This window comes from Microcaecilia unicolor, chromosome 3, assembly GCF_901765095.1.
Source record: "Microcaecilia unicolor chromosome 3, aMicUni1.1, whole genome shotgun sequence".
Classification (NCBI taxonomy): Eukaryota; Metazoa; Chordata; class Amphibia; order Gymnophiona; family Siphonopidae; genus Microcaecilia; species Microcaecilia unicolor.
Window position 1 is genome coordinate 5411567 of NC_044033.1, and position 25321 is coordinate 5436887.

At 48.6% G+C, this 25321-nt stretch overlaps 1 protein-coding gene across 2 annotated transcripts in view; it reads right to left on the reverse strand.

The window, feature by feature from the left end:
* PARP1 (poly(ADP-ribose) polymerase 1) overlaps nt 1-25321 on the reverse strand; it is a 210030-nt gene that overhangs the window by 114615 nt on the left and 70094 nt on the right. For both annotated transcript variants that reach the window (XM_030195730.1, XM_030195729.1), the window contains exons 6-9: nt 21121-21237; nt 15016-15192; nt 12854-12992; nt 3545-3685 (exon numbers count right to left, since the gene is read on the reverse strand). In XM_030195730.1, the coding sequence (XP_030051590.1) occupies nt 3545-3685; nt 12854-12992; nt 15016-15192; nt 21121-21237 (574 nt within the window). The remainder of the gene's footprint in view (nt 1-3544; nt 3686-12853; nt 12993-15015; nt 15193-21120; nt 21238-25321) is intronic.

The following is a 25321-nucleotide window of genomic DNA, read 5'->3' on the forward strand; positions in this document are numbered from 1 at the left end:
ATTCCAAGGCATTTCCTACAGTTTCCCACTGTTTAGCGAAGCTGCAGGAATCGCACTAAACCCAAGACACCCTTCCTTGGGGATGTGCTTTACTTAAATATCCTTTAGTGCTCCCTAAAACCAATTCAGTGCATATCAAACAGGTTCAGCAGGCACCAAAATGGTTTTAGTACATGCTAAACAAAAACATTAAAAACCCTCCCCAGGAATGAAACCAAAATTTTTTTCCCTGCACGTCCTTAGTCATCAGCCAAACTTGCCTCAGCTCAACTCGCCCCTCTAATTGGGGTTGGTGCAACAAGTAGCAAAATCGCCCAAGGTCCCAGCCCTACCCGAAGCTGAAGCAGGTACAGCCTTGCCAGTGGGCTTCGAAGCCCCCTTGCCAGGTTCTTTGCAGGGCCTCAGCATGTCTTATACTGGCGCTGCCTCCACTGCCAAAAGGCACGTTGCACGTTCAGCTTACCAGGAAAGGCACTTACAAAAAAACAGCCAGGAATGCAGCTACAGCGGCGTAACGCTTCTTTCACCTACATAGCTTAAGTTTACAGTATCACTCACAAATGACACCCAATATTCAATTGAATTGTGCGGGAGACACCAAACAGGAATAAGTCTCTTCACAACCACTATATAGATTATATTATCAATCTTATGTATATACTGTATTCAGCAAATAATTGAATAATTTTCTATTCTCGGTGACCTCAGCGGTGCCTCTTGCCTAGATGTCAGGTCTAGGAAGCACTATTAAAATTCATAAGACGCCGTCGCCATCTTGGCAGGGTTTTCCCATAGTAGAACAAACAGCGAAGTGAACTAAAAAATGGATGATGCTCCAGGTGAAAAAAAACTTTATTGATTGGTGAACACAACTCAACACAGCTGTGTTTCGGCCTAAGCGGCCTACATCAGGAGTCTTGTGTGATCTACAGTTCACTTGTGTTCGTCACTCAATGGATGGTGTTGAAATGGAGCTGTAGCGTTTCAATTTGAAGTAATGCTCTTTGAAGCTTTTCTAATCTCGAGAGTAAACCCAGACACCAATCAATAAAGTTTTTTCAACTGGAGCGTCATCCATTTTTAAGTCCACTTTGCTGTTTGTTCTACTGTCTATATCCCTGCGAAGTTTTGTTTCTTCTGTTTTTGCAGGGTTTTCCCATAAACATATGCTGAGCTGGCACTAGAGATGGCTTTGGGTAACGTGGAGGGGCATAATTGAACGAAAACGTCTATCTCCATGGGCGTTTATCTCCAAGAACGGGTCCGTGAAGGGGCGGACCAAACCGTATTTTCGAAAAAAAATAGACGTCCATGTTTTATTCAACAATTTGTGAGCTGGGCGTTTCTGTTTTTCAGCAATAATGGAAAATGAAAGCGCCCAGCTCAAAAATGAATAAATCCAAGGCATTTGTTCGTGGGAGGGGCCAGGAGTCGTAGTGCACTGGTCCCCCTCACATGCCAGGACATCAACCGGGCACCCTAGGGGGCACTTTTACAAAAACAAAAAAAAAAAATGGTAAAAGAGCTCCCAGGTGCATAGCACCCTTCCCTTGTGTGTTGAGCCCCCCAAATCCCCCTCAAAACCCACTGCCCACAAGTCTACACCATTACTATAGCCCTAAGGGGTGAAGGGGGGCACCTACATGTGGGTACAGTGGGTTTGGGGGGGGTTGGACGACTAAGCATTAAGCAGCACAATTGTAACAGGTAGGGGGGGGATGGGCCTGGGTCCCCCTGCCTGAAGTCCACTGCACCCCCTAACAACTGCTCCAGGGACCTGCATACTGCTGCCAGGGAGGTGGGTATGACATTTGAGGGTGAAAATAAAAAGTTGTGAAACATCATTTTTTGTGGTGGGAGGGGGTTAGTGACCACTGGGGGAGTCAGGGGAGGTCATCCCCGATTCCCTCTGGTGGTAATCTGGTCATTTAGGGCACATTTTGGGGCCTTATTCGTGAAAAAACAGGGTCCAGGAAAAGTGCCCTAAATTCTAGCTACAAACGCATACTTTTTTTCCATTATCGGCGAAAGGTGCCCATCTCTCCTCGGCCGATAACCACGCCCCAGTTCCGCCTCCGACACGCCCCCATCAACTTTGTACGCTTCCGCGATGGAGTGCAGTTGAAAACATCCAAAATCGGCTTTCCATTATACCGATTTATTCGTTTTTGTGAGATAAACGTCTATCTCCCGATTTGGGTCGAAATCTAGGCGTTTTTCTCTTTCAATTATAAGGTGGATAGTAACATAGTAGATGACGGCAGAAAAAGACCTGCACGGTCCATCCAGTCTGCCCAACAAGATAAATTCATGTGTGCTACTTTTTGTGTATACCCTACTTTGATTTGTATCTGCCATTGTCAGGGCACAGACCGTAGAAGTCTGCCCAGCACTAGCCCCGCCTCCCAACCACCAGCCCCGCCTCCCACCACCAGCTCTGGCACAGACCGTATAAGTCTGCCCAGCACTATCCCCGCCTCCCAACTACCAGCCCTGCCTCCCACCACCGGCTCTGCCACCCAATCTCCACTAAGCTTCTGGGGATCCCTTCCTTCTGAGGATTCCTTTATCTTTATCCCACGCATGTTTGAATTCCGTTACCGTTTTCATCTTGCATATAATGTGTACAACGCTGCAGTAAGAGCTTTAGAATGTTTTGGTTTTGGATTCTTCTCACACATTGCTGTATTCTTTTTAGGGGACAGTCCTTGAGACAGCCCATGGAGGCGAAACACGCATGTCGGATGTAGTGCCCCCAGTCCGACAATATTTAAGAAGAGTACTGAATAATTAAATCACTTTTAATTGGAATAAGGATTAAATATAATTGCACTCAATCGGGTGAGCCAATATCTTGCTAAAGAGGTTTCACAGGCAAGAAGCACCCGCTGAGGTCACCACTTGAACTTCTTAATTTAATTATTTGCTGAATACAGTGTATACATAAGACTGATAATATAATCCATATAGCAGGGGCATAGCCAGACACCCAATTTTGGGTGGGCCTAGGCCCAAAATGGGTGTGAAGAACTCCACCTTGTCCCACAAATGATTTGGTCTCTCCCTCTCTCGCCTGCATGCCAAATGGACTCTCAAACATCCCACCTCCCCCGTATACCTTTTAAATAGCAGATTTTCACTTTCAGCGAGCAGCAACTAATACACACTGCTCATGTTGGCCCCACAGCCTTCCCTCCGATGCAACTTCCTGTTTCCGCATAGGCAGGAATACATCAGAGGGAAGGCTGTGGGGCTGGTGCGAGCAGTATGTAACAGTCACTGCTCGCTGACGGCAAAGATCTGCTATTTACAAGGTATGCAGGAGGAACAGTTGTTGGGAGTTTTCGGCTGATGGGGCTTGGGGATCTCTGCCAACCACCCTTTGCTACGCCACTGCCGTATAGTGGGAGTGAAGAGACCTATTCATTTAAAGGGCTCGAGTGACACAGACCACATCACCATTTTGCAACCCCATCATACTTTAGCCTTTTTAAATCATGCAACCCCCCCCCCCCCCGAACCCAATCAAGCAGCGCAAACTCACTCTGAGTGCTAATGCAGAGCGTGGCCTTGCTGACCGCTCCAGTGGTCTTTCCTCCCAACTTTTCAATCCAGGCTTTTATTTCATCCTTGCCCTTGGACAGTTTTCCCAGAGTCAGAATCTTCATGTTCATCAAAGGCTTATCTGACATTCAAAAGCAGAAAATTTAGTCAAGAAATCAACCACATGCGACTACAAAGAAATTGTTTGATGTATACGGCAGCTTTAGCAATGCAGTGATGACATCTGCGCAGAAATCAAGGTTTTTATATGCACGGAAACCTTTTGATTCTCTGGTAGGACTTTCCCTTGTAGTCTTTGAACTGACAAGCCTTAATCTAACTCTTGCAACGCTAAGTCAGAGCGAGGTTTGACCAGCATGATTCCAGAGTCATTTTCTCAGAAAACTATTACTCTGGGCTCTGCCCAGTCCTTCATGAAGGACTAGTCCAGAATTCACTAGAATGCTCCAGTCTTGGCCTGTGAGTACAGGGAAGGGTAACAGAATGCAGACAATTTATTCTCAACTTCCCCTGGCACTGGCCAAACACAGTGAAACTTGTCAAGATGGCAATATGTTTAACAATCTGTGTTATTTTACCTGCTGATTGCTTGCAGAATTACATCTTAACTTTTGGTCACAGTTTTTAGCTGTTGGTTAGTAAGCTTTCAATATTAGCTGTATGTCTCTGACAAACCAGTGAAGCAAAGTAAATTTTTGTATTTCATCTGTAGGTGTAATTTCCAGGACACCGTATGGTGTCTGTGTCCCTAGAACTCCCCTAGGAATAGTTTTTTCGGGCAGGGCACTTGTCCAGAGGCAGGTGGGAGCACAGGCACAGCTGCAGGTATAGCCTGGACAGAGCTTGGCAGGTGCTGACTGGGTTTTAGGGCTAACGCTGAGGTATTGTGTGTCGTCATAATACTTCCTAGTTTCAGACGTCAACCTGACCTACGTCCCTCAAACCACAGAGTCATCTGAAATCTAATAGCTAGACCACTTTGCGTCTTACAGTATTTTTTTTTACATGCATAGTGAGCTCTGACACTCACCTCACAACATACCTGTCACGTGCTGAGACATTCATTAATGGGAACATTGTGGGAACATGAGGACACAAAAAAATACAACACAAGGTATGAAACATAAAAACAGAGAAAAATGATGGCAGAAGGCCCATCCGTACCTTCAAAAAGGTGGTAAATAAATTCTAATAAATAAACAATAATAATAATACCATCCACTCTCTCCTCCCCTCCCTTGGAGATCCAATGTGTTTGTCCCAGGCTCTCTTCGTCTCTACCACCTCCACACGGAGGTTGCTGTTCGCATCTAGAGTCCTTTCCGTGAATAAGTATTTCCTCAGATTACTTCTGAGTCTATCCCCCCCTCATTCCAGACCTTCCTTGAAAGAGACTCGCCTCCTTTGCATTTATGTCACATAGATATTTAAATGTCTCTATCATATTTCCCCTCTCCCGCCTTTCTTCAGAAGTATACATGTTGAGATAAGAACATAAGAGTAGCCATACTGGGTCAGACCAATGGTCCATCTAGCCCAGTATCCTGTTTTCCAAACAGTAGCCAAGCCAGGTCACACGTACCTGGCAGAAACCCAAATCGTGCCAACACTCCATACTACACATCCCAGGGCAAGTAGTTGCTTCCCATGTCTGCTGTTCTTTAAGTCTGTCCTCATACTCTTTATGACAAAGACCACTGACCATTTTAGTAACCACCTTCTGGACTGACTCAATTCTCTTTATATCTTTCTGAAGGTTTGGTCTCCAGAAATATACACAATATTCTAAATGAGGTCTCACCAGAGTCTTATACAGGGGCATCATTGCCTCCTTTTTCCTACTGGCCATACCTCTACCTATGCACTACAAAAGCCAGAAGCTGCTTAGGTAACTTATCTGCTTGGTCACTTTAAGATCACCAGATATAAATCACTCCCAAGTCCCACTCTTCTTTTGTGAACAAAAGTTCACCCCCTAAATTGTACCACTACTTCAGGTTTTGTTGTACAAATGCATGACACTGCATTTCTAAACATGAAATCTAAGCTGCCAAATTCCAGACCATTCCTCTAGCTTCGCTAAGTCTTTCCTCGTATTATCCAAACCATCAAAGGGGTCTACCCTATTGCAGATTTTGATATCATCCGCAAAAAGGCAAAAAACTTACCTGACAGCTCGTCAGCAATATCACTTACAAAAACGTGAAACAGCTGGGTCAAGAATCGATCACTACAGCACACCAGTGGACTTGAGAATCACTGGTAGTACAGAGATTTTGGGGGGAGGGGGAGGGAAGGGAAATCTCAGGCCAATCTCAAGGTCAAAGCGTTGCCTGCTGCAGTAAGATGTTGAGGAAAATCTAAGGTGATCAAAATCAAGTCATCCCCGGCAGGATATGCAACCACTAAAAAAGTTACCCTGCACCATCCAACAGGTTTCAAGTTCCACAAATACTGGAATGAGTACAAGGCTGTGGGGTCACTACCTGAAAAGAAAAGAGCTGGCCTGTCTGACCACTGTAGGAAAGTACTTCCATTAGGAGGTCCGTTTTCACATGCCCTTTACTGAGGAAAATCGGCCGTCTGAAAATTGCCCTCTCTTTGCACCGACAAAAGAACACAGTGGGATCAACAGGTTTGCTTGGCGACGGCAGAATGCGTGCAATTTGTTATTTTCAAAACTGTTATTCTGAAGGGAAAAAGTACATGCAGAAAAAGCAGGTGTGAATCTCAGCTGGTATTTTTCCTTGGGTCAGTTTAAGGGGAACTAGTAGGAAGCCTGTGGGCAGAAACCCCCAACAGACTGCAATTAAATGAGCTGTTTTGAAAACTGCTCTATCTAGGGGTGATTGTAAGACTGTTCAAACAGATGCAAAGTCATCAAGTACTTCTTAATTATCATCAAGTCTGCACCAAGGTTCAGGTCATGTACTATCTCAGGAAAACAATCTCCACATGTTTACATGTGCCTTTCCAAAACACATGTAGTGGACCTCTGGAAGCATCTTACCCACACACACACCAGGCAATTTTCCAAGAGCTCATTTTTGTACAGAAAGTTACCCTCCTCCTTATGTACAAAACTGTAATGCAGAAGTCGTGTCCAGTATCACAGCAGCAAGTTAAAAATATACATGTATGTGCATAAAAAAAAAAATAAGAACAAGATTTAAAACTGATTCCACTTCCAATAAATGTACCTTGTTGTTGCTTTTTTTGATCCTTAAGTGCCACAGGAGGCCTTTCAATATCTCAAGCGCAGCATTTAGATGACTTTTACCGCTGGGGATACAGATAAGTGCATCACCAAAAGGTAAAATTATGTATAATCATACCTGATAATTTTCTTTCCATTAATCATAGCTGATCAATCCATAGACTGGTGGGTTGTGTCCATCTACCAGCAGGTGGAGATAGAGAGCAAACTTTTGCCTCCCTATATGTGGTCATGTGCTGCCGGAAACTCCTCAGTATGTCGATATCAAAGCTCCATCCGCAGGACTCAGCACTTAGAGAATTACACCCACGAAGGGACACTCTGCCCAGCTCACCACCGCCGAAACGGGGGAGGGGAATTAACCCAGCTCATCCCCACACAAGTGGGGGAGGGGAATCCGTCCAGCTCATCCCCGCGGAGCGGGGGAGGGACACCACACCCGCCGATGCGGGGGGATCTGGCTTATCCTGCAACCGCGGGAGGAGCTGACTGACCCTAACACCGCCGAAGCGGGAGGGGTACAAAGCTGCCCTACAGCCGCACGAAGCGGGAGGGAGTGCCGGCAGAATTTTAAGTCTCAATCCAGCCCCGTAAAACGGAGGGGAGAGGAATGCAGCAGCTCACTGTAACACAAACTCGTCTCAACTCTTGAAGAATCCAAGTGAAAGAACTTGAACACGAAGTCTTTCTGAAGTAACTGAAGACTAAACTTGAACCTGAAATGCAACCAGAATAAAAACAGAACAGATATCTGGGAGGGGCTATGGATTGATCAGCTATGATTAATGGAAAGAAAATTATCAGGTATGATTATACATAATTTTACCTTCCATATCATCAAGCTGATCAATCCATAGACTGGTGGGATGTACCGAAGCAGTACTCACCCAGGGCGGGACATTGAAATCCCTGACCTCAACACTGAAGCTCCAAACCGGGCCTCCGCCCGTGCAGCCACAGTCAAACGGTAATGCTTGGAGAATGTATGAGCCGAAGCCCAAGTTGCCGCCTTGCATATCTCTTCCAAGGAGACAGATCCGGCCTCTGCCATCGAGGCCGCCTGAGCTCTCGTGGAGTGAGCCTTCAGCTGGATAGGTGGCACCTTCCCGCGGCCACATAAGCCGCTGCAATGGCTTCCTTGACCCATCTTGCCACTGTAGGCTTAGCAGCCTGCAGACCCTTACGAGGACCTGCAAACAGGACAAACAGATGATCCGATTTCCGGAAATCATTGGTCACTTCCAAGTATCTGATGATGACTCGTCTCACATCCAGATATTTAAGAGCAGAGTACTCCTCTGGGTAGTCCTCCCTACGAAAGGAAGGGAGACAGAGCTGCTGATTCACATGGAAGCGAGAAAATCTTGGGCAGGAAGGAAGGCACTGTGCGAATAGTCACTCCTGCCTCAGTGAACTGCAGAAAAGGCTCTCGACATGAGAGCGCCTGGAGCTCGGAAACTCTTCTGGCTGAAGTGATAGCCACCAAAAAGACTGCTTTCAACGTCAGGTCTTTCAGAGATGCCCTCGACAAGGGTTCAAAAGGCGGCTTCTGCAATGCTCTTAGTACCAGGTTGAGATTCCACGCAGGCACCACTGAGTGCAGAGGAGGGCGCAGGTGATTAACTCCCTTGAGAAAGCGCACCACATCTGGCTGCGAAGCCAGGGAAGCACCCTTCAGGCGGCCCCTGAAGCAAGCCAGAGCCGCTACCTGGACTTTAAGGGAACTGAGCGACAGGCCTTTCTCCAGACCTTCTTGCAGGAACGCCAACACTGAAGAAATTGAAGCAGTAAAAGGAGAAAGTGAGCCTGCTTCACACCACGCTGCAAAGATACGCCAAACCCTGGCGTAAGCAGTAGAAGTAGAGCGCTTCCTCGCTAGCAGCATAGTGGCGATGACCTTGTCTGAGAAGCCCTTCTTCCTCAGACGCTGCCGCTCAATAGCCAGGCCGTAAGACCAAAGGGGGAGGGATCCTCCATCACCACGGGACCCTGATGTAACAGGCCCTGCTCCACTGGCAGCCGCAGAGGATCGTCGACTGAGAGCCTGATCAAGTCCGCATACCAGGGACGCCTGGGCCAATCCGGACCCACCAGGATTACCCTGCCGGGATGCTTTGCCACCCGGTCTAGCACCCTGCCCAACATGGGCCAGGGCGGGAACACATAGAGAAGCTCTTGTGTCGGCCACTGTTGGAGAAGAGCATCTACTCCCAGAGATCGAGGGTCCCGTCCTCTGCTGAAAAAGCGCGGCACTTGGCAATTGGCCGATGACGCCATCAGATCTAGGCTCGGCTGGCCCCAGCGCTTCGTGATGTCCAAGAACGCCTGAGCAGATAGCTGCCACTCTCCGGGCTCCAAGGTATGGCGACTGAGAAAGTCCGCCTTGACATTCATGACTCCGGCAATGTGGGCCGCTGAAAGCTGCTCCAGGTTCGCTTCCGCCCACTGGCAAAGATTCATAGCCTCCTTGGCTAGAGGGGCGCTCTTGGTACCTCCCTGGCGGTTGACATAGGCCACAGCCGTGGCATTGTCCGACAGGACCCGTACAGGCTTCAACACCAGTACCGGGATGAACTCCAAAAGCGCCAACCGAATGGCTCTGAGTTCCAGGAGGTTGATAGACCACTTTGCCTCTGCAGGAGACCAGAGCCCCTGCGCTGTCCTTCCCAAGCAGTGGGCTCCCCAGCCCGACAACGAGGCGTCCGTCGTGACGACAATCCACTCTGGGGTCACCAGAGGCATTCCCGCAGACAACTTGTCTGTCTGCATCCACCAGCTCAGCGCCTTGCGCACTGCTGGGTCCAAGGGAAGGCGCACAGCATAATCCTCCGACATCGGAGTCCCGCGCTGCAGCAAAGAGTGTTGAAGTGGTCTCATATGAGCCCTGGCCCAGGGCACAACTTCCATCGTGGCCGTCATAGAGCCCAACAGCTGCACATAGTCCCAAGCCCGAAGGGGAGAGGCTACTAGGAACTGGTCCACCTGAGCCTGAAGTTTGACAATCCGATTGTCTGGCAGGAACACTCTGCCCACTTGGGTGTCGAATCGAACTCCCAGGTACTCCAGGGACTGAGTCGGGCGCAGCTGGCTCATCTCCCAGTTGATGATCCATCCCAGGGAGCTCAAAAGAGCAACTACCCGGTCCACAGCTTTGCCGCACTCTGCATAAGAGGGGGCTCGGATCAACCAGTCGTCCAGATAAGGATGGACTTGTACCCCTTCCTTTCGTAGGAAGGCCGCGATGACCACCATTACTTTGGAAAAGGTCCGCGGAGCAGTAGCCAACCCGAAAGGGAGGGCTCTGAACTGGAAGTGTCGTCCCAGGACTGCAAAACGCAGAAAGCGTTGATGAGGAGGCCAGATGGGAATATGCAGGTACGCTTCCTTGATGTCCAAGGATGCCAGGAACTCTCCTGCCTTCACTGCCGCTATAACAGAGCGGAGAGTCTCCATGCGAAAGTGCCGAACTTTCAAGGCCCGATTGACCCCTTTGAGGTCGAAGATAGGCCGGACAGAACCTCCTTTCTTTGGTACCACAAAGTAAATGGAGTAACGTCCCTTGCCAAGTTGACTTTCTGGCACCGGAACGACCGCGCCCAGGCGGATCAGATTGTCCAAGGTCTGCTGCACTGCCACAGCTTTGACCGGAGACTTGCAGGGAGAGAGTACAAACCCGTCTTTTAAGGGTCGGCAGAACTCTAGTTTGTAGCCGTCTCTGATGACTTCCAGCACCCACGCGTCTGAAGTTATTGTGGTCCACTCGCCCAGAAACGAGGACAGCCGTCCTCCAATCTGCACTGGGGCGTGGACCAAGACCCCGTCATTGGGTACGAGACCCTGGGGGAGGACCGGAGGGAGCACCTCCGGGACGGCGGTCTCTGCGAAAGGAATGCTGCTTGGGGGAGAAATTCCTCTTGAAGGAAGAGGGGGCAGAGGAACCCGACTTGCCCGGGCAGTACCGACGAGCTTCCTGCAACCGTCCTCTGGAGGTACCGGGACGAGTACTAGCCCGAGCCCTGACCTCTGGTAATTTCTTGCCCTTAGACGTGCCGAGATCGGTCACGATTTTGTCCAGCTCGACCCCAAAGAGCAGCTTGCCTTTAAAAGGCAACCTAGCCAGGCGGGATTTAGAGGCGTGGTCAGCAGACCAATGTTTCAGCCAAAGCCACCGCCGCGCAGAGATTGTCTGAGCCATGCCTTTCGCTGAGGCCCTCAAGACATCATACAGCAAGTCTGCCAAATAGGCTAAGCCCGATTCCAGGGCCGGCCAATCAGCCCTCAAGGAATGATCCGAGGGGGAAGCCCGCTGCACCATAGTCAGGCACGCCCTTGGCCACATAGGAGCCGCAAACTGAGGCCTGCAAACTTAAAGCAGCCGCCTCAAAGGACGACCTTAAGGCCGCCTCCAATCTTCTGTCTTGGGCGTCCTTTAGGGCCGTGCCACCTTCCACCGGCAACGCCGTTTTCTTAGTCACCGCAGTGATTAAAGAATCCACGGTAGGCCACAGATAGGCCTCACGTTCACTCACAGCCAAAGGATAGAGGCGGGACATAGCCCTAGCCACTTTAAGGCTCGCTTCTGGGACATCCCATTGAGCCGAAATTAAGGTGTGCATGGCATCATGCACGTGGAAGGTTCTAGGCGGGCGCTTCGTCCCCAGCATAATGGCAGAGCCAACAGGGGCTGAGGGAGAGACGTCCTCCGGAGAGGAAATCTTCAAAGTGTCCATGGCCTGTAACAACAGGTTGGGCAAATCCTCTGGGCTAAAAAGCCGCGCTGCAGAGGGGTCATCCGCTCCATCCGAGCGGGGATCCGTCTCCTCCAAGGAATCCGCAAAGGACCGTTGGGAGACCTCAGACACGCTGCCCTCATCTACATCGGAGGAGACAAATTCCTCCAAGGCCTGGGAATCAACCCGAGGGCGTTTACCTCTGGGAACCTCAACCTCTTTACCAGACGAGGGAGCAGGGGCAGCGTTGTGCATGAGGAAGGCCTGATGCAGCAGCAAAACAAACTCGGGGGAGAAACCCCCCAGACTGTGCACTTCCGCAGCCTGGGCAACAGCCCTAGACGCACCCTCAACCGGCGCTCGCAATAGCGGGGGAGAGACATGCTGCGCATCCAAAATGGCGTCCGGCGCGAAACTCCGCGAAGGAGCCGCGCGGGAAGAACGGCTCTTAACTTTAGCCGCTTCTGTGCCGTCGCCCAAATTAAGGGCGTTCATGGCATTAATGTCTCCAACCTCAAGGGCGGCCCAAGAAGAAGCCGTCCGAGCCGCGTGGCCGGCCAAGATGGCGGAGGCGAGGAGCAGGGGATGGGCGTTTATGGCGGGAAAAACCGCCACGCCGGAGGAAGGACCGGGACATTCATCGGTCACGAAACTGTCACCCAACAAGGGCGAATCAGGCTTTAAGACCCCCGCATCCCCTCTAGAAGCGCTCAAGCGACCCGGGGAGCGACCCTTTGCGCCCTCGCCCTCCGACGCCATATGCCACGAGGAGAAGAATCGGGGAACCCCCTGCCCGCTATAAAAAGGTAAAAATTACCTGCTGTCCGCTCCGAGTTGTAACGACCTGGTGTCCCAGTGAGTAGCTGCAATAGACGCTTAAATAAACGTCGAAATAAACGCCTTTAAGGACGTTCAAAATTTTTTTTTTTTTTTTTTTTTTACGGAGCCAGCGGGAGGGGGGAGAAAAGGAGGGACCTGGCACCACCAGGTTTGCACTTGCTCAAAAGAGCCCTCAACCCCAGGCACTCAACAAAACCTAAAAATTAGGCTTGGAGGCCTAGCCAGAGCTGCTGCTGTGTGTGACCACCACCTGCTGAGATAGAGAACATACTGGGGAGTTTCCGGCAGCACATGACCACATATAGGGAGGCAAAAGTTTGCTCTCTATCTCCACCTGCTGGTAGATGGACACAACCCACCAGTCTATGGATTGATCAGCTTGATGATATGGAAGCATGTCATTTCAGCTGGGAAAATACCGGTGGCTGATTTTTTCCCAGTCACAACCAGCCTTCCCAGCTTGACTCAACTCCCAGAAAGTGACAAGGATGTGGTTATTTACCTGCTGGCATCGGCTTCTCCAGCACAGGCGCAGGAGCTGCTGCAGCTGGCGCACTGGCAGACGCAGTGGTGACTGTAGAGAATGCCCTGTCCTGCATCTTAAATTTGAACCTTTTGAGATACGGGATTTCATGGAAGGCCTGTGCAAAAGAAGCAAAAACACAAACAGGAGTATCTTTATCTATATATCTGAACCATTGAATAAGACAAGCCAGTAATGACTTTTTATGGAAATTAAATATCATGTTTACAACAGAAGCAAGTCTTGAGCGGATATACGGTCCAGGGGTCAAGATCTAAATGAGAGCTCGGGGGGGGGGGGGGGGGGGGGAGGGGGGGAAGAATGAGATGGTCCAATCAAAGGCATAGTTACAACGGATTTGATTTACAGTGAAAGGAGTTGAACTGACCACAGAAAATGAAGTCTTAAGGTAGGTCAAAAATCCAAATTCCATTTGTCTTTATCTCCAGTCCTACCAGCTGAAATTAAATTCTTCCCATACTTTATTGTCAACTCAATGTCTCCCTTTGTCCCTATTCTCAATTTCTAATGAGCAAATGATTGGCTCCCTTCCCTTGTCCACGTCAATCTTTTGCAGTGCTTGTTCCAGCAGTCCAATTGGAAGCATCTAGAGCTGCCCAACGTGACTGGTCCTGGTTAAACTCCTTTTCAGCTGGCAGCACCAAGTCTCAGGAGTCTGAACAGGGGTTATCATGGTGCTTTGGACACCGCTGCTACAGACTCCCACCACAGAGCCCTTCTACCCTGTGGTTTTTCTTCTTCCTGTTACCCACTTCTCTACAGAAGGGCTGATGTAGTTTATTAATGGTTCTTCCAAAATGCTAAATGTATCCCACACATAACCTCTGGGCAGCCATTTTTTTTTTTAACATTTTCTCTCTCCACCTACCACAATACCCAGAAATACGCAATGCACACCCTATGAAGAACACAGAACATTTTTAGACCGCAAGGGAAAAATTTTATCTGCCCAAGCTTTCAATGTGTGAAACAAGAGAAACTTTTAGTTTTATGTTTTTTTCTGTTTTGTGTTCTTTTATTTCGCCTATTACCTGATTATGTATGTAATTCTGTAACCCTCCCCCCCAAGATGAAGAAAAACAGCCAGCTGAAGGCTCAGCGGTGGCAAAGAGGTTCTAATCCCCAGCACCCCATGGCCAGCCCGATTTTCACATGGCCTGAGATTTAAGGCATTTGGATCCTAGGTGTTAAGAAATTACAATTCTAAGGGTTTCTTTATTAGGCAATTAGTTCTTTTGAAAGGCTAACAAAAATGAGTGCTCCCTGAAATTTCAGTTGGTGCCACAAAAATCCAGTAAACATTGTGTGTGGATTCTATTCACACTTGGACCTCCAGAGACTGTGGCAGAAGCAGCAGTGCAGACAACAGCAACGATTTTACACTCCGACATCAGCTTTGGGGTTTCAGCATAGCTATGTAGCTGCTCATCTCTCACTGCACTAAGCCTGTACATTTCAAACAGCCAAGGCTTGAACCTAATGGGACTCCATAGATATTTAAGCCATACAGATCACAGACCAGTGGATGTTTCAACCGCAGGGCCAGAGGAAAGAAGAAGCCCATGTTAGCAGTAGAAATGGGGTAACAAAGAGTACGCCACCTGCAGACCAACTCAGGCCCAGGGATTTCAAGCCTGCTGGATCAGACGAGCAAGTACCTTCATCTACAAGAGACAAAGAATACGGCAGGCTGCCAAGTGATGATGCAAAGCTTTACAGTGACTAATCTCCACCGTCTGCTGAAAGGGAGGCACAACCCACTTGTCTGGACTGGTCTAGAGGGATGAGGAACCCCAACAGCTTACAGGGCTCTATCGACAATTGGGGCCAGGGAGGTCATCAGCACAGGACTAGAAGACAGCACTGAATATATGTTTCGGCTAAAAATATATATATTTTTTTTAAATCAGAGGACAAAAATCACTGGTTTATGTACTGTCTCTTTCAAAGTGTTGTAGGGGATGGGAAGGGGAGAGGTTTCCCTGGCTATCAGAAGAAATTTCTGTAAATCAATCAGGACCAAGTTAATATCACCCTTCCCTCTTTACACCCCGTGTCCAGGAGCTGAAATGATTTGAAAGAGCCTCAGGTCCCACAGCCAGTGGTTTCTTGGTGCTCACCTTGGGGATGTTCCAGTTCACCCTTTTAGGAGTCAGCGTTTTGGCCACACACTTGGTCCAAGCACTGATGTTTCCTGTACAGTAGTACGCGTCGCTCTTCAAGACGAACTGCCCAAGGCACTCCTTGCACGGAAGAAGGCCCCCAAAAGCCATTCCATCTGCCAACCGGTCCAAAATCTTCAGAAACAAGACGAACCATATATCCCGGGAAGCAGAGGAGGAAGATGAGAGAAGAAAGTGATAATTAAACAATAAATCACAATGTGTTTCTCTTAACCAATTTACAAGTATACCTTTAAAAAGGAGAAATTAGATCTTACTTGCTTACTTACTTTCCTTTAGTCCCTCCAAATTGGAACAGATGGGTACATGGATTCCGACCAGCAGGTGCAGACTGAGATCCACTAACTTCTGACTTTTGGCTATGTCTACTGTGCAGTGTGCAGCCCCTCAGAAAGCTAGTAACCGAATAGCCAAGTAGAAGAAAACTCTAGCCCCTAAGCCAGGATTCCTCTCAGGGGCCAAATTATCCACTCCTAAACCAAGAATGTAATGCAATACCACGCAATGCAATGCACTGGGACCGTTAGATCACAAAAGAGCAAAAGGGGCGCTCAGGGAGGACAAGGCCACAGGGGAGAAACTGAATGAATTCTCTGCTTCTGTCTTTACGGAAGATGATGTAAGAGACCTGCCTGTACCGGAATTGGTTTTCAAGGGTGATGATGCAGAGGAACTGAAAGAAATCTCGGTGAACCTGGAAGATGTACTGAGCCAAACTGACAAATTAAAGAGTAGTAAATCACCTGGACCGGATGGCATACATACTCAAAGAACTCAAGCATGAAATTGCTGATCTGCTGTCAGCAATATGTAACCTGTCATTAAAATCATCCGCAGTACCTGAAGATTGGAGAGCGGCAGATTTTTATAAAGGGCTCTAGGGGTGATCCAGAAAATTAAAGACCGGTAAGCCTGACATTGGTGCCGGGCTAAATAGTGGAACCTATTGTAAAGAATAAAATAACAGAACATGTAGACTAACATGGTTTAATGGGGCAGAGTCAATATAGGTTCAGCAGAGGGAAGTCTTGCCTCACCAATTTGCTTAATTTCTTTGAAGGTGTGAATAAACATGTGGATAAAGGTGAGCCGGTTGATGTAGTGTATCTAGATTTTCAGAAGCTTTTGATAAAGTTCCTCATGAGAGACTCCTGAGAAAATTAAAGAGTCATGGGATAGGAGGCAAGGTTCTGGTGTAATTGGTTATTGGACAGAAAACAGAGGGTAGGGTTAAATTGTCATTTCTCTCAATGAACGAGGGTGAAGTGCTGCAGGGATCTGTACTGCAACCATTACTATTTAACATATTTATAAATGATAAGGAAATCGGAATGAGGAGTGGGGTGATTAAATTTGAAGATGATACAAAACTATTCAAGGTTGTTAAAACATGTGTGAACTGTGAAATATTGCAGGAAGACCTTAGGAAATTGGAAGACTGGGTGTCCAAATGGCAGATGAAATTTAATGTGGACAAATGCAAAGTGATGCACATTGGAAAGAATAATCTGAATCATAGTTACCTAATGCTAGGGTCCACCTTGGGGGGGGGGGGGGTCAGCATTCAAGAAAAAGATCTGGACGTCATTGTAGATAATACGATGAAATCTTCTGTTCGGTGTGTGGCAGCAGCCAAAAAAGCAAACAGGATGCTAGGAATTATTAGGAAAGGGATGGTGAATAAGACTGAAAATACTATAATGCCTTTGTATCGCTCCATGGTGCAGCCACACCTTGAGGTTTGCGTTCAGTTCTGGTAGCCGTATCTCAAAAACGATATAGCGGAATTAGGAAAGGTACAAAGAAGAGTGATTAAAATGATAAAGGGGATGGAACTCCTCTCATATGAGGAAAGGCTAAAGAGGTTAGGGCTCTTCAGCTTGGAAAACAGATAGCTGGGGGGGGGGGGGGGGGTATGATTGAGGTCTACAAAATCCTAAGTGGTGTAGAACGAGTAGACGTAAATCGATTTTTTACTCATTCCAAAAGTACAAAGATTAGGGGACACTTGAGGAAGTTACATGGAAATACTTTTAAACAAATAGGAGGAAATATTTTCTTCACTCAAACAATAAACTCTGAACTTGTTGCCGGAGGATTCAGTAACAGAAGTTAGAGTATCTGGGTTTAAAAAAGGTTTGGGCAAGTTCCTAAAGAAAAAGTCCACAGTTTGTTATTGAGATGGACATTGGGAAGCCACTGTTTGCCCCAGGATTGGTAGCAGATCCTGACTATAATAGCTCCTCCTCCTCCTCCCAATCCAATCTCTGACGCTTGGAAGTTGGCTGCCTCTACAGCCCCTCAGGACTTGATCAGTTGTCCCACCTTACTCGCATATGCAAAAGGCATTACACATAGCCAGAATAAAGTCTGGTGAAATATCTCATCCAGAGGCCTTCAAGTTGCAACTGCCCTCTCTGTTGCAGCTGAAGGCCCAGCCATGGGCATGAGCCGAGACGGCCGTTCTATGCCCGAAGCTGAAATCAACACGGCAGCTGTTCCTGCCAAAACTTGTGACAAGAGCTAACCCCACCTGCATTCTAAACTGGCTGCCCAGTGGCAGCCAAGGCACACCACCCACCTGTCCCAAAAAGAGGTGGAGGTAAGAGATAGGACTTGGCCACTCAGGTGTGACACTGCCAGGGTGAAAGAACCCCCCCCCCCCCCCACCAAGGGCCTCAACCCCTGTCCAGCAATCACCACCACAGAAACAGCCACAAGGAAGAAGACTTTTTTTTTTTAACCAAAGACCCCAATAAGCCTAAACCCAACTACCTGACTGGGACTGCACAGGACTTCACATCCACCACCTGCTGGAGACTGAGAACTACTGGTTTTCTAAGAGCTGCACACTAGGCTTATAGCCAGAACTAAAAGCTGAATGGTTCTCAGTCTCCACCTGGTGAGAACCTCATCTTCCCTCGCAATCTGCTGTATGAAACGAGATTATCTTTCTTCTTTTTTTTAGATTGTAAGCTGCTGTAAGGCGGGGTAGTAAATATCAATAAACTTGAAACCCAATTGTGCCGATCTGGAGGGACGCTTGGGAACTTTTATTTTCGGGGGGGGGGGGGGGGGGGAGGCCCCCCAGTGGTCCCTGCTTTCTGGTTCGGGTCAATAGGAGCCAGTGCTAGGATTCTGGACCATGAGCATTCAATCAAAACTACCAAGAACTACAACCCCCCCCCCCCCCCCCCAGTTCTACTAGGTCCATCCACTGCTGCTAACCTAATTATTGCTTCACAGAAAAGCACATTCCACTAACAGCCTGTAAAACATGTAGGCTACAATAACACCCATCCATGGAAATCTGAATTACCTGTTGCAGGTGGTCTCCATCCTAATATACCTCCCCACCTCTCCAAGGAGTACATAAGTAATGCATAAGTAATGCCACACTGGGAAAAGACCAAGGGTCCATCAAGCCCAGCATCCTGTCCACGAAAGCGGCCAATCCAGGCCAAGGGCACCTGGCAAGCTTCCCAAATGTTCAAACATTCTATACATGTTATTCCCGGAATTGTGGATTTTTCCCAAGTCCATTTAGTAGTGGTTTATGGACTTGTTCTTTAGGAAACCGTCTAACCCCTTTTTAAACTCTGCTAAGCTTACCGCCTTCACCACGTTCTCCGGCAACAAATTCCAGAGTTTAATTATGCGTTGGGTGAAGAAAGATTTTCTCCGATTTGTTTTAAATTTACTACACTGTAGTTTCATCGCATGCCCCCTAGTCCTAGTATTTTTGGAAAGCGTGACTAGACGCTTCACATCCACCTGTTCCACTCCACTCATTATTTTATATACCTCTATCATGTCTCCCCTCAGATGTTCAACTCAAGCTGAATAACTAGACCAGGGGTATCCAACTTCGGCCCTCGCCAGGTCAGGTTTTCAGGATTTCCCCAATAAATATGCATGCAATCCATTGTATGCAAACAGATACAGTAGAATTAGAAAAGGTGCAGAGAAGGGCGACGAAGATGATAAAGGGGATGGGATGACTTCCCTATGAGGAAAGGCTAAAGCAGCTGGGGCTCTTCAGATTGGAGAAATGACGGCTGAGGGGAGATATGATAGAGGTCTATAAAATAATGAGTGGAGTAGCATGGGTAGATGTGAAGCGTCTGTTTACGCTTTCCAAAAATACTAGGACTAGGGGGCATGCGATGAAGCTACAAAGTAGTACATTTAAAACGAATCAGAGCAATATTTCTTCACTCAACGTGTAATTCAACTCTGGAATTGCCAGAAAATGTGGTAAAGGTGGTTAGCTTAGCAGAGTTTAAAAAAGGTTTGGACGGCTTCCTAAAGGAAAAGTCCATAGACCATTATTAAAATGGACTTGGGGAAAATCCACTGCTTATTTCTGGGATAAGCAGCTTACTATGTGAGCCGCATTGAGCCTGCTTTTAGTGGGAAAGTGCGGGATACAAATATAATAAATAAATAAAACATGGTTTGTTTGTTTTTGTTTTTTTTTTTTTTTACTTTTTTTGGGATCTAGCCAGGTATTTGTGATCTGGATTGGCCACTGTTGGAAACAGGATACTGGGCTTGATGGACCTTTGATCTGTCTCAGAATGGCAATACCTATGTACTTATGTAGATCTCATGCATATTCACTGGGGCAAGGTTGGACAACCCTGAACTAGACTGAGGTTTCATGCAGCGAGGACGTGTCTTCAGGACCTTCTGCCAAGGAGGGAGGGGTTAGGACAGCTGTTGTAGTTGATGATTTGATCATTAGGTAAGTAGATAAATGGATGGCCATGCAGGCGAGGATCACCTGGTCATTTGCCTGCCTGGTGCAAAAGTGATGGACCTCACGTGTCACCTAGATGGGATTTTAGATAGCACTGGGGAAGAGCCAGCTGTCTTGGTACATGTGGGCACCAATGACATAGGAAAACGTGGGAGGGAGGTTCTGGAAGCCAAATTTAAGCTCTTAGGTAGAAAGCTGAAATTCAGAAACTTCAGGATAGCATTTTTGGAAATGTTCCCCGTTCCACACGCAGGACCCAAGAGGAGGGCAGAGCTGGTGCAAGGATGAGGGATTTAGATTTGTCTTTTCATGTTAATTTGTACAGCGCTGCGTAAGTCTAGTAGTGCTATAGAAATGTTTAATAGTAATAGTAGTAGTAGTTAGGAACTGAGCAACATTCTGGGAAAAGGGAAGACTATTCCGAAAGGATGGACTCAACCTTAACTGGGATGGAACCTAAAAAAAAATAAGGAGCTATATCGCACTGAAAGAGTGGATCAAATTGGGGGGGGGGGGGGGGGTGCTATATGTTAAAAGAGGGAATTGAGTCAAATAAATAAACATTCCACATGAAACAGCAGCATGGAATCATTATGGATAGGAATTCCGTGTGTGAAGGGAAGGAGTATTCTTGTAGGGATGTACTATCATCCGCAAGGACAGAACGAACAGACAGGTGAAGAAATATTTACAGAAATTAGAAACGCTAGCAAATTGAGAACCTGTGGATTCATTTACCCTTTATCCTAATGAACCACTAACTCGACCTGTGCTTATCTAACCATTATTTTAGCTAAACCTAGGGGAAGAGAGAGGAAAGAGGTGCGAGACATTCCTGGTACGAAATTCAGGAAGAAATACTTCTGAATGCCACCACCTACCTTCTCAAGGGATTTTCAGAATGAGGGTGAGAAAACCAGACAACCTGAGCGGTAGAGAGATTCGAGACTCCTTCCTGGTCATTTGAACTTCCACCAAAATGGGAACCAGGACTGAGATCTGACACCCTGAGCCTTCCTTCCCAACATCTGGGGATATTTCCCATTTTATAAAGCCCCCCCAACCCCACCCCCATCAGATTATTACAGTGGGAGCCCTGAATCCAACCACTAGGTGTTATGTGTAACCAGTAACTAGGACCTTCTGTTCCCTACAGCAGTGAGTGCACATTGCAATGCAGGGACTGAAACAGGGAATCTTCCGCACACTGGGCCAGTCTCACACCAAATGTTTTCAAAGTTAATTAAAAAGGAATCAGGCCCAAAGAGGCTATAGCTTACCGCCGACTCTCCTGATGGCACTTCCTGGTCATTGGCGATGAGCAGTTCCTTCATCTCATTAGTGGAAAGGTTCTTCTTCAAGGCATCTTTTATTTTCCAGATCAACTCTGATTGCTCCTGTTGAAACGAGATGAAAGGTGCTGAAGGGCACTGTGCTCCTTTTCTATAACATCATTGTACTATATATATATATCCCTGCTGGAATCTCTTCCTTGTGCCATGGCAATTATAAAATATATATATATATATATATATATATATATATATATATATATATATATACACACACACACACTAGTAAAAAAGGCCCGTTTCTGAAACGAGCGCTAGCAAGGTTTTCCTCGGAGTGTATGTTTGAGAAAGAATGTGTGTGAGAGATGGAGTGTGTCAGAGAGAGAATGAGAGAGACAGAGTGTGTGTGTGTTTCTGTGAGAGAGAGAGACAGAGAGATAGAGACTGTGTGTGAGAGAGAGACAGACTGTGTGTGTGTGACAGAGAGATAGAGTGTGATAGACAGACAGTGTGTCAGAGGGAGTGTATGTGAGAGACAGAGAGTGAGTGAGTGACTGGTCTCAGGACCCCCCCTCTCCCCTGCCCCCCTGCAGCCACCCATGTGCAGTGACCCTCCTCTCCCCCTGCCCCCCCTGCAGCCACCAATGTCCAGTGACCCTCCTCTCCCCCTGCCCCCCTGCAGCCATCCATGTTCAACGACCCTCCTCTCCCCCTGCAGCCACACATGTGCAGTGTCCCTCCTGTCTCCCCTGCAGCCACCCATCTGGTCTCAGGACCCCTTCCCCACCTCCCTCTCCCCTGTCTCCACTCCAGCCATCCATGTCCAGCGACCCTCCTCTCCCCCTGCAGACACCCATGTCCAGCAACCCTCCCCTCCCGCCCCCCCTCGGCGCATCACCCAAGCCCCTCCCCCCCCCGAATCATATCAACACCCCCCCCCCCCCCGGGCACATCAACCCCTCGCTACCCGCAGCTGCCAATGGTAACGCTGTCCGGCTGCTGCTGCTTCTCCTGTTGAGCAGCAGCGGCCGCTACAAAAAGAAAAAAAAGCGATAAAGCGAATGCTACATACCTGTAGAAGGTATTCTCCGAGGACAGCAGGCTGATTGTTCTCACTGATGGGTGACGTCCACGGCAGCCCCTCCAATCGGAATCTTCACTAGCAAAGTCCTTTGCTAGCCCTCGCGCGCCCGCACGCACCGCGCATGCGCGGCCGTCTTCCCGCCCGAAACCGGCTCGAGCCGGCCAGTCCAGTATGTAGCAAGACAATACTCTTAAGGGAAGACACAACTCCAAAGGGGAGGCGGGCGGGTTTGTGAGAACAATCAGCCTGCTGTCCTCGGAGAATACCTTCTACAGGTATGTAGCATTCGCTTTCTCCGAGGACAAGCAGGCTGCTTGTTCTCACTGATGGGGTATCCCTAGCCCCCAGGCTCACTCAAAACAACAACCATGGTCAATTGGGCCTCGCAACGGCGAGGACATAACAGAGATTGACCTAAAAAAATTTTACCAACTAACTGAGAGTGTAGCCTGGAACAGAACAAACAGGGCCCTCGGGGGGTGGAGTTGGATCCTAAAGCCCAAACAGGTTCTGAAGAACTGACTGCCCGAACCGACTGTCGCGTCGGGTATCCTGCTGCAGGCAGTAATGGGATGTGAATGTGTGGACAGAAGCCCACGTCGCAGCTTTGCAAATTTCTTCAATGGAGGCTGACTTCAAGTGGGCTACCGACGCAGCCATGGCTCTAACATTATGAGCCGTGACATGACCCTCAAGAGCCAGCCCCGCCTGGGCGTAAGTGAAGGAAATGCAATCTGCTAGCCAATTGGATATGGTGCGTTTCCCTACAGCCACTCCCCTCCTATTGGGATCAAAAGAAACAAACAATTGGGCGGACTGTCTGTGGGGCTGTGTCCGCTCCAAGTAGAAGGCCAATGCTCTCTTGCAGTCCAATGTGTGCAGCTGACGTTCAGCAGGGCAGGAATGAGGACGGGGAAAGAATGTTGGCAAGACAATTGACTGGTTCAGATGGAACTCCGACACGACCTTTGGCAAGAACTTAGGGTGAGTACGGAGGACTACTCTGTTATGATGAAATTTGGTGTAAGGGGCCTGGGCTACCAGGGCCTGAAGCTCACTGACTCTACGAGCTGAAGTAACTGCCACCAAGAAAATGACCTTCCAGGTCAAGTACTTCGGATGGCAGGAATTCAGTGGCTCAAACGGAGGTTTCATCAGCTGGGTGAGAACGACATTGAGATCCCATGACACTGTAGGAGGCTTGACAGGGGGCTTTGACAAAAGCAAACCTCTCATGAAGCGAACAACTAAAGGCTGTCCTGAGATCGGCTTACCTTCCACATGGTAATGGTATGCACTGATTGCACTAAGATGAACTCTTACAGAGTTGGTCTTGAGACCAGACTCAGACAAGTGCAGAAGGTATTCAAGCAGGGTCTGTGTAGGACAAGAGCGAGGATCTAGGGCCTTGCTGTCACACCAGACGGCAAACCTCCGCCAATGAAAGAAGTAACTTCTCTTAGTGGAGTCTTTCCTGGAAGCAAGCAAGATGCGGGAGACACCCTCTGGCAGACCCAAAGAGGCAAAATCTACGCCCTCAACATCCAGGCCGTGAGAGCCAGAGACTGGAGGTTGGGATGCAGAAGAGCCCCTTCGTCCTGCGTGATGAGGGTCGGAAAACACTCCAATCTCCACGGTTCTTCGGAGGATAACTCCAGAAGAAGAGGGAACCAGATCTGACGCGGCCAAAAAGGAGCAATCAGGATCATGGTGCCTCGGTCTTGCTTGAGTTTCAACAAAGTCTTCCCCACCAGAGGAATGGGAGGATAAGCATACAGCAGACCCTCCCCCCAGTCCAGGAGGAAGGCATCCGATGCCAGTCTGCCGTGGGCCTGAAGCCTGGAACAGAACTGAGGGACTTTGTGGTTCACTCGAGATGCGAAGAGATCCACCAAGGGGGTGCCCCACGCTTGGAAGATCTGGCGCACCACTTTGGAATTGAGCGACCACTCGTGAGGTTGCATAATCCTGCTCAGTCTGTCGGCCAGACTGTTGTTTACGCCTGCCAGATATGTGGCTTGGAGCACCATGCCGTTCCGGCGAGCCCAGGTCCACATGCTGACGGCTTCCTGACACAGGGGGCGAGATCCGGTGCCCCCCTGCTTGTTTACATAATACATGGCAACCTGGTTGTCTGTCTGAATTTGGATAATTTGGTGGGACAGCCGATCTCTGAAAGCCTTCAGAGCGTTCCAGATCGCTCGTAACTCCAGAAGATTGATCTGTAGATCGCGTTCTTGGAGGGACCAGCTTCCTTGGGTGTGAAGCCCATCGACATGAGCTCCCCATCCCAGGAGAGACGCATCCGTGGTCAGCACTTTTTGTGGCTGAGGAATTTGGAAGGGACGTCCCAGAGTCAAATTGGTCCAAATCGTCCACCAATACAGGGATTCGAGAAAACTCGTGGACAGGTGGATCACGTCCTCTAGTCCCCCAGCGGCCTGATACCACTGGGAGGCTAGGGTCCATTGAGCAGATCTCATGTGAAGGCGGGCCATGGGAGTCACATGAACTGTGGAGGCCATGTGGCCCAGCAATCTCAACATCTGCCGAGCTGTGATCTGCTGGGACGCCCGCACCCGGGAGACGAGGGACAACAAGTTGTTGGCTCTCGTCTCTGGGAGATAGGCGCGAGCCGTCCGAGAATCCAGCAGGGCTCCTATGAATTCGAGGTTCTGCACTGGAAGAAGATGGGACTTTGGGTAATTTATCACAACCCCAGTAGCTCCAGAAGGCGAATAGTCATCTGCATGGACTGCAGGGCTCCTGCCTCGGATGTGTTCTTCACCAGCCAATCGTCGAGATATGGGAACACGTGCACTCCCAGCCTGCGAAGTGCCGCTGCTACCACAGCTAGGCACTTTGTGAACACCCTGGGCGCAGAGGCGAGCCCAAAGGGTAGCACACAGTACTGGAAGTGGCGGGTGCCCAACTGAAATCGCAGATACTGTCTGTGAGCTGGCAGTATCGGGATGTGTGTATAGGCATCCTTCAAGTCCAGAGAGCATAGCCAATCGTTTTGCTGAATCATGGGGAGAAGGGTGCCCAGGGAAAGCATCCTGAACTTTTCTTTTACGAGATATTTGTTCAGGGCCCTTAGGTCTA